Source organism: Loxodonta africana, chromosome 10 (assembly GCF_030014295.1).
Source record: "Loxodonta africana isolate mLoxAfr1 chromosome 10, mLoxAfr1.hap2, whole genome shotgun sequence".
NCBI lineage: Eukaryota > Metazoa > Chordata > Mammalia > Proboscidea > Elephantidae > Loxodonta > Loxodonta africana.
This window is the reverse complement of record NC_087351.1, coordinates 29,501,366-29,511,184: the sequence shown is the minus strand read 5'-3', so window position 1 is coordinate 29,511,184 and position 9,819 is coordinate 29,501,366. Positions and strand designations below refer to the sequence as shown.

The 9,819-nt window shown below is 40.5% G+C and overlaps 1 protein-coding gene across 1 annotated transcript; it reads right to left on the bottom strand.

The window, feature by feature from the left end:
- Positions 1 to 6,734: 6,734 nt before the first annotated feature.
- Positions 6,735 to 8,278, bottom strand: LOC100654368 (olfactory receptor 11G2-like). Its single transcript, XM_010601013.3, has one exon. The coding sequence runs from the start codon at positions 7,707 to 7,709 to the stop codon at positions 6,735 to 6,737; it is 975 nt and encodes a 324-aa protein (XP_010599315.2). The 5' UTR covers positions 7,710 to 8,278.
- Positions 8,279 to 9,819: the final 1,541 nt, after the last annotated feature.

Here is a 9,819-nt window from a genome sequence, read left to right as displayed (position 1 = left end):
AAATCTGAGTAGGAAGCAGTGGTTTTACTGAACTGAAGAGAGAGAAAAGTTGGAGTTTGCAGCTGCCTAAGCAGCAGGTGTTTGAGGAACAAATTTTTTTTTCTTTTAATTTTTATCGTGCTTTAAGGGAAAGTTTACTAATGAAGTCAGTCTCTCATACAAAAATTTATATACACCTTGCTATATACTCCTATTTGCTTTCCCTCTAATGAGACAGCACACTCCTTCTCTCCATCCTCTATTTTCCTGTCCATTCAGCCAGCTTCTGACCCCCTCTGCCTTCTCATCTCCCCTCCAGACAGGAGTTGGCCACGTAGTCTTATGTGTCTACTTGATCCAAGAAGCTCACCCCTCACCAGTATCATTTTCTATCGTATAGTCCAGTCCAATCCCTGTCTGAAGAAACTTTGGGAATAATTCCTGTCTTGGACTAACAGAAGGTCTGGAGACCATGACTTCTGGGGTCCTTCTAGTCTCAGACAGATCATTAAGTCTGGTCTTTTTACGAGAATTGGGGTCTGCATCACGCTGCTCTCCTGCTCCCTCAGGGTTTCTCTTGTGTTCCATGTCAGGGAAGTCATCAGTTGTAGCCGGGCACCATCTGGTTCTTCTGGTCTCAGGCTGGTGTAGTCTCTGGTTTTTGTGGCCTTTTCTGTCTCTCGGCCTCATAATTCCCTTGTGTCTTTGGTGTTCTTCATTTTCCTTTGTTCCAGGTGGGTTGAGAACAATTAACGCATCTTGCTAGCATTTAAGACCCCAGAAGCCGCTCTCCAAAGTGGAATGCAGAATGTTTTCTTAATAGATTTTATTGTACTAATTGACCTAGATGTCTCCTGAAACCATGGTCCCCAAACCTCTGCGGCTCCTGCGCTGGCCTTTGAAGCAGTTTATTCAGGAAACTTCTTTGCTTTTGGTGTAGTCCAGTTGTGCTGACCTCTCCTGTGTTGTGTGTTGCTTTTCCTTTCACCTAAAATAGTTTTTGTGTACTATCTAATTAGTGCGTACCCTCTCCCTCCCTCCCTCCCCACTCATAACTATCAAAGAATATTTTTCTCTCTGTTCACCCTATTTCTTGAGTTCTTGTAAGAGTCGTCTCTTACAATATTTGTCCTTTTGCAACTGACTAATTTCACTTAGCATAATGCTTCCAGATTCCTCCATATTTTGAAAGATTTCATAGATTTGTCACTTATCTTTATTAATGCATAGTATTCCATTGTGTGAATATACCATAATTTATTTATCCATCCATCCAACTATGGGCACCTTGGTTGCTTCTATCTTTTTGCTATTGTAAACAGTGCTGCAGTAAACATGGGTGTGCATGTATCTGTTTGTGTAAAGGCTCTTATTTCTCTAGGATATATTCCAAGGAGAGGGATTGCTGGATGATATGGTGGTTCTATTTCTAGTTTTTAAGGAAGACCCCAATCGATTTCCAAAGTGGTTGTACCATTTTACATTCCCACTAGCAGTTCCAGTCTCTCCACAACCTCTCCAGCATTTATTATTTTGTGTTCTTTAGATTAATGCCAGCCTTGCTGGGGTGAGATGGAATCTCATTGTAGTTTTGATTTGCATTTCTCTAATGGCTAATGATTGTGAGCATTTCCTCATGTATCTGTTAGCTACCTGAATGCCTTCTTTAGTGAAGTGTCTTTTGATATACTTTGCCCAGTTTTTAATTGGGTTGTTTGTCTTTTTGTAGTTGAGTTTTTGTTGTATTGTGTATATTTTAGAGATCAGACTCTGATGGGAAATGTTATAGCTAAAAACTGTTTCCCAATGTGTAGGTTATCGTTTTACTCTTTTGGTGAAGTCTTTCGATGAGCATTGGTGTTTGATTTTTAGGGGCTTTGAGTTATCTCCTTTTTTTTCTGCAATGTTAGTAATGTTTTGTATACTGTTCATGCCATGTATTAGGGCTCCTAGCGTTGCCCCTATTTTTTCCTCCATGATCTTTATTGTTTTAGATTTCATATTAAGTCTTTGATCCATTTTGAGCTCGTTTTTGTGCATGGTGGAAGGTATGGGTCTTGTTTTGTTTTTTGGCAGATGGATATCCAGTTACACTGGCACCATTTGTTAAAGAGTCTATCTTTTCCCCGTTTAACTGACTTTGGGCCTTTGTCAAATATCAGCTGCTCATATGTGGATGGACTTATATCTGGATTCTGAATTCTGTTCCATTGGTCTATGTATCTGTTGTTGTACAGGCTGTTTTGACTACTGTGGTGGTATGATAGTGAGTCCTCTCACTTTGTTCTTCTTTTATCCCTGGTTGCTTTTAAAATTTTCTCTTTATCTTTGGTTTTGGCAAGTTTGATGATAATATGTCTTGGTGATTTTCTTTTTGGATCACTCTTATATGGGGTTCGATGGGCATCTTGGATAGATATCCTTTCGTCTTTCTTAATGTCAGGGAATTTTTCTGCCAACAGATCTTCGACTATTCTCTCTGTATTTTCTGTTATCCCTCCCTGTTCTGGGACTCCAATAACACGCAAGTTATTCTTCTTGATAGAGTCCCACATGATTCTTAGGGTTTCTTCATTTTTTAAAATTCTTTTATCTGATTTTTTTTCAACTATATTGGTGTCAATTCCCTTGTCCTCCAGATCCCCTACTCTGTATTCCAATTGCTCGAGTCTGCTTCTCTGACTTCCTATTGAGTTGTCTAATTCTGTGATTTTACTGTTAATCTTTTGGATTTCTAAATGCTGTTCTCTCTATGGATTCTTGCAACTTATTAATTTTTCCACCATGTTCTTGAATAATCCTTTTGATTTCTTCAACTGCTTTATCAGTGTGTTCCTTGGCTTTTTCTGTAGATTGCCTTATTTCATTTCTGAGGTCATCCCTGATGTCTTGAAGCATTCTCTAAATTAGTTTTTTATATTCTGCATCTGGCAATTCCAGGATTGTATCTTCATTTGGAAAGGATTTTGATTCTTTAGTTTGGGGAGTTGTAGAAGCAATCATGGTCTGCTTCGTTCTGTAGTTTGATATCGACTGCTGTCTCCAAGCCATCTCTAAGATATTGTAGTGATTTATTGTATATTTGCTCACTGAGTCTTGTCTTGTTTTCTTTCAGTATACATAGATGGGATACTAGATTGCGCTGTCTTGATTGTTGTAGCCCTTGAGTCACTCATGTCCTATTACCAGCTGGTTTGGGCTGTTACCAGATATATAAGCCTAAGAGTCCATTCACTATTCTTGAGTAGAATCTGATTTTGGGTCATGAAGTGTGTGGTGCAGACTGTCACCTATCCACCTAGAGAAGTAGTGGTGATAGTTGTGTGCACCAGATTCTAGTAGCAGCAGGGTTCACACTCCGGGGGGGGGGGAGGGTAGGATGCTGACAGGCTTCTCGCAAGTGCCAGTGAGGTAGGTGTGTCTCTATTCCTAAAGCACTTTGGTGGGTGGGCTCTGTAGCTGTACCCTAGGCCCCAATGCAAGTACCTCTACAGATTGGTAGATGTCACCCTCCTTAGACCCCTAAGGCAGGAGGCTAGGTGGTCTGGGGAGAGCTTCAGCCCTCAGTTCCCTGTCATGGGTCAGCGAGGGCTCTGTTGAATATGCAGAGATATCAGACCTGGGAAACTTGTCTTTCCAGTAATCTGCTAAAACAATTACTGTCAGATCCCTATTAGAATTGCCTTTGCATTATAATAGCCACCTTGTTCCCTGTAGGAATGAAAGCCCAAGACTGTGGATTGCATAGGCTTGGCTGGAGCTGGTTCTGTATTTTTAGTCCAATTAGGGAAAGATTATCAGTCTCTGGGTTTTTTGTAGCTGCTTCTCTAAGGCCAGGAGAATAGGTTAGGAAAAGGCCAAAAAAAAAAAAAAAAAAGGAATAACCGCAGGGCACTTTGCTCTCTGGCTCAGGTAATTCCAATGTTAATGAAACCACCTGTGAAGGGGAGGGGAGGGATCAGATAAATAGGAGAGAGTAGCACCCCGGAATATAGGCAAAGTTACTTATCTTGTTTGGTGATGACTGTTTTATCTGAGATTCCCGAGAGGTGTGTAGCCTGTGTGCTGTTGCCTGGGTCGAGATTGCCTCCGAGGGTCAGGCCCGCGTCCCATGCTTGTGCTGTCTCAGAAGCCGCGGTTAGTTCTTCCGCTCCCAGTCCAAAGCCCAGCGCCAAGGTTCCCCGGCTCGGATGCCACACTCCAGGCTCCAAAACCAGTAGCTACCTCCCGGTGACTTCTCCTGTCAGCCACGTCACTGCGCTGCCTGCTTGCACTGGCTGGGCTTCTCCAGAGGTCACTTCCGGGAGCTAGGGCTGGGTCCCATGTTTGCGCCGTCTTAGGATGTGGTGCTTAGCTCCCCTGCTCCCAGTCCAAAGCCCAGTGCCAAGATTTCCTGACTGGGAAGCTGGCTCCAGGCTCTGAAAGCAATCGTTGCTTCCCCGTGGTTGTTTGTTCTCAGTCTCTGTCACTCAGGTCAACTCTTTAGATCTGTGTTTGATGGTCAGGGTTCATAGATTGTCATGTATGTGATTGATTCACTTGTTTTTCTGAGTCTTTGTTGCAAGTGGGATCCGAGGTAGCTTCTACCTAGTCAGCCATGTTGGCCCCGCCCTCCTACCTGTTCTTTTTCAGTAATGCTTTACTTAACAGGGTCTCTTGCCCTTTGGTATGACATTGGTGAGTTGTTTCTCCATCTCATTAAAAAATGTCGTGGGAATTTAGATTGGAATTGCATTGTATCTATAGATATCTTTTGGTAGAATATGCATTTTTACAATGTTAAGTCTTCCTATCCATGAGCAAGCTATGTTTTTCTACTTATGTAGGTCTCCTTTGGTTTTTTGCAGTAGTGTCTTGTAGTTTTCTTTGCATAGGTCTTTCTTGTCTCTGGTAAGATTTAATCCTAAGTATTTTATCTTTTTGGGGGCTACTGTAAATGATATTGACTTGGTGATTTCCTCCTGAATGTTCTCTCTGTTGGTGTAGAGGAATCCAACTGATTTTTGTATGTTTATCTTGTATCCTGATCCTCTGCTGAACTTTCTATTAGTTTCAGTAGTTGTATTGAGGATTCCTTTTGGTATTCTGTGTATAAGATCATATCATCTACAAATAGAGACACTTTTACTTCTTTCTTACCAATCTGGATGCCCTTTATTTCTTTATCTAGCTTAATTGCTCTGGCTAGGACCTCCAGCACAATGTTGAATAAGAGTGGTGTTAAAGGTCATCCTTGCCTGGGTTCCCGATCTCAAGGGGAATGATTTCAGGCTCTCTCCATTTAGGATGATGTTGGCTGTTGGCTTTGTATAAATGCCCTTTATTATGTTGAGGAATTTTCCTTCTATTCTTATTTTGCTGAGAGTTTTTTTTATCATGAATGCGTGTTGAACTTTATCAAATGCCTTTTGTGCATCAATTGATAAGATCATGTGGTTCTTGTCTTTTGTTTTGTTCGTATGATGGATTACATTAATTGTTTTTCTAATGTTGAAGCAACTCTGCATACCTGGTATGAATCCCACTTGCTCATGGTGAATTACTTTTTTGATATGTTGTTGAATTCTCTTGACTAGAATTTTATTGAGGATTTTTGCATCTAAGTTCATGAAGGATATAGGTCTGTAATTTTCTTTCTTTGTGGTGTCTTTACCTGGTTTTGGTATCAGGGATATGCTGGCTTCACAGAATGAGTTTGTGAGTATTTCATCCTTTTCCATGCTCTGAAATACCTTAAGTAGTAGTGGTATTAACTCTTCTCTGAAAGTTTGATAGAACTCTCCAGGGAAGCCATCCAGGCTAGGACTTTTTTTGGGGGGGGGGATTTTTAATTACCTTTTCAATCTCTTCTTTTGTTGTGGGTTCATTTAGTTGTTCTACCTCTATTTGTGTTAGTTTAGGTAGATATTGAGTTTCTAGAAATTCATCCATTTCTTCTAGGTTTTCAAAAGGAGCAAATTCTTGAGAAAGACAGACTACAGAGAATGACACCCAAAATTTGGTGAAATCTTCCCTCAAGGTATTTTTGGATTCCTATGGGGTCCACTTGATGGTAACGGGTTTGGTTTTTGTGTTTTTAACTGTTCATGGAGCCCTGGTGGTGTAGTGGTTAAGAGCTTGGCTGCTAACTACAAGGTCAGCATTTCGAATCCACCAGCTGCTACTTGGAAATCCTATGGGGCAGTTCTACTTTGACCTACGGGATTGCTATGAGTTGGAATCAACTCAATGGGTTTTTCTTTTTTTGAATCTGTTAATATGCAAGATGATATTTCAAGAAATCTAGCAAAAGCAGAAACCGAGAGTCTGAAGAGATAAGCAGAGATTTCAGGAGTCACAGGGCGAAAAAGGAGTCCGGGCACACTAAACAGGAATGGCCCTGGTACATAGTCCAGGCCTGAGTAAGGGCCGTATTCCAGCAGAAGGATCACTATTGACATGGATCATCTTTAAAACACATAAAAATAACTTAAATGGGATTAAAACTATCTACTTCTACTCTATCTAACGCTAAAAGAACACCTTATCTTGATTGGGTTGCTATACACAATGTCTGCAGGATTTTTTAAATGCAATGTCCTGCATTCAGAAAAAATTGAGGCATGCTAAGAAATAGTACTACATGATCAAAAACTCGGAGAAGAAATAGACAGTAGAAGCAGAGTCACAGGTGATTAAGGTTTTGGTTCAATACTAGGATGAACAATCATATGAATGACACCAGTTTTTTTATCTGAAAAAGATTAAATATGAGTTTAATATTGTTCAAAAGTCTTTTTGATTAACACTGTTTTTTGTATTCCCAGAAATTTCTGCAGGGCTCTTTTCATATCTTTGTTCCTGAGACTATATATCACAGGGTTAAGGAGTGGGGTCAAAACAGAATAAAACAGGGTCACAATTTTCTGCATTCCATCTTCTTGCTGAGATGATAAACTCCCATACATGACCAGTACTGAGCCATAGAAAAGTGAAACCACAGCCAGATGAGACCCACAGATAGAGAAGGCTTTTCTTTTTCCAGCTGCTGAGGGGACTCTTAGTACAGCTCTCAGGACCAGAGTATAGGACCCCATGATGAAGAAAAAGAGAATAATAATGAGGAGAGGATTTAATGTGGAGAAGAGAAACTCCATCACAGGAGTTCTTTTGCAAGTGAGTGCTAGAAGAGGACCTGGGTCACATAAGAAGTGGTCAATAATCCTGGATCCACAAAAGGACATTTGGGAAATGATGATAACAGGAATCAAGAACCAGAGGAAAGCAAATATCCAGCAACTGACCACAAGTTTGTTGCAGAGACGTCCAGACATAATGGTTGGATAGTGTAGAGGCCGGCAGATTGCAAGATATCGATCAAATGCCATAAGCACCAAGAAAAAGCTTTCTGTAGAACCCAGGGAGAAGAAAAAGTAGAATTGGAGAAAGCACCCAGAGAAGGAGATGATCTTGGTCTCAGAGAGGAAATTGGCCAACATGTTGGGGATAGTAGAGGTGACATAGCAGATCTCGAGGAAGGAGAAGTTGGCGAGTAAGATGTACATGGGTGTGTGGAGTCTCTGATCCCAGCGCACAGCACAGATGATGGAACCATTGCCCATGAGGGTCAGGAGATAGACAATAGAGAAGAGCACAAAGAGGAGGATCTGACCCTCCCTGGGGCAAGGGAAGCCCAGGAGGATGAAGCCATCAATGGTGTTGGAGTTGTTGAGGGTGTTGAAGATTTTCATGTGTCTGTGAGGTGTAAGAGACCAGGAAATACTGAGTAACAGTGTAAAGACAGATGGGGACCCAAATTTACATTTGAAGCACCTTGGGAAAGAAAATAAAGAATTAAGTATCAATTGCTGCTGTTTTTATTCAATACTGAAATATTTCCTAGCTTGCTTTTTTGCTCTCATTCACATTTTCACTGTGGGCTCAAGTAAACTTTTGGTCAGATCTGATAAACTCTTGAAGTAGAGTGTTGTAGAGGTATTTATATTAGACTTACACTTAGTAGAATACATATATATATCACCTGACAATGTTGAATTTTACCTGTATCTTTTTATCCTAGAAAACAGCCATGGTTAAAGAAATCCCTTTGCCTTTTGTGTTCAGGAAAATGGCTCACTGCAAGTAATAATCCTTCTTCATATGACTTAGATACAACTCATGGATGCTCCCTTGTGTATCTATGACAAAGTCAGACACAGATCTTCCAAATTCACATCTGCACCTCATAATTACTTAACTGAGCTTATGAACTGCTTGTTCCCACTGATCGATCAGGAATGAAATGCTTGTTGATGAAACTTTGGTTAAGCTTCTCCTATCTACACTGCCTCCACCCTAGTTCAAGTCATCTTTTTTTCCCATGGACCACTGTGATAGTGTCTTAATTGGCTTCCATTTTGACCTCACAACAGACTGCCTTCCATGCCAGAGTTTAAGTGACTCTTTAAACAAAGAAAATCAGATCATTCCCTTCTGTTGTATATAGACTTTAGGTAGCTTCTGAATTCACTTAGAATAAAATGAAATCTCTAAACCTTGGTTTTTGATTTGGTCCCTGTAAACATCTCCACAGTAATTCCATAATAAACATCTCCATAAGAAATTATGGATGACATTGCAATGAATGGGAATTCCAGACCATTTAGTTATGCTCCTGTAGACCCTGTACATAGACCAAGAGGCAGTTGTTCCAACAGAGTAATATGATACTGCGTGGTTTAAAATCAGAAAAGGTGTGTGTCAGGGTTGTATCTTTTCACCACACTTATTCAATCTGCATGCTGAGCAAATAATTCAAGAAACTGGTCTATATGAAGAAGAACATGGCAGCAGGATCAGAGGAAGATTCACTAACAACCTGTGATATGCAGATGACACAACCTTGATTGCTGAAAGTGAAGAGAACTTGAAGCACTTACTGATGAAGATCAAAGACTACAACCTTCAGTATGGATTACACATCAGTAAAAAAAAAATCCTCACAACCGGACTAATAAGCAACATCATCATAAACGGAGAAAATATTGAAATTGTAAAGGATTTCATTTTACTTGGATCCACAGTCAATGCCTATGGAAGCAACAGTCAAGAAATCCAATGATGTATTGCATTGTGCAAATATGCTGCAGAAGACCTCTTCAAAGTGTTATAAAGCAAAGGTGTTACTTTGAGGACTAAGGTGTTTCTAACACCAAGCCATGGTGTTTTCAATCACCTTATACGCATGTGAAAGCTAGACCATGAGTAAAGAAGACCAAAGAAGAATTGATGCCTTTGAATTATGGTGTTGGTGAAGCATATTGAATATACTATGGACTGCCAGTTGAACAAACAAATCTGAATAGCCAGAATGCACCTTAGAAGCGAGGATGGCTAGACTTCATCTCATGTACTTTGGAGATGTCATCAGGTGGGACGAGTCTCTGGAGAAAAACATCATGCTTGGTAAATTAGAGGGTCGGTGAGAAAGAGGAAGACCTTCAACAAGGTGGACCAACACAGTGGCTGCAAGAATGGGCTCAAACAAAGCAAGGATTGTGAAGATTGCTCAGGACCAGGCAATGTTTCATTCTGTTGTACATGGAGTTCTTATGAGCAGAATCAACTCAATGGTGCCTAACAGCAACAACAACAAATATCTCCAACCTCATCTCACTGTTCTAGCAATCAAACTCTCTCTCATTCTCTCTCATGCACACCCACAGTGTTGTGCAAATGGGGTGTGCATACATGCTCTACTAATATAAGCTCTGCACATATAAAATAGTATTAGAGAAAAACTTACAAGTTGAAAAGGAAGAGCATGCCTGCCTTCCCCTGAGCTCTCATGATCCCACAGAG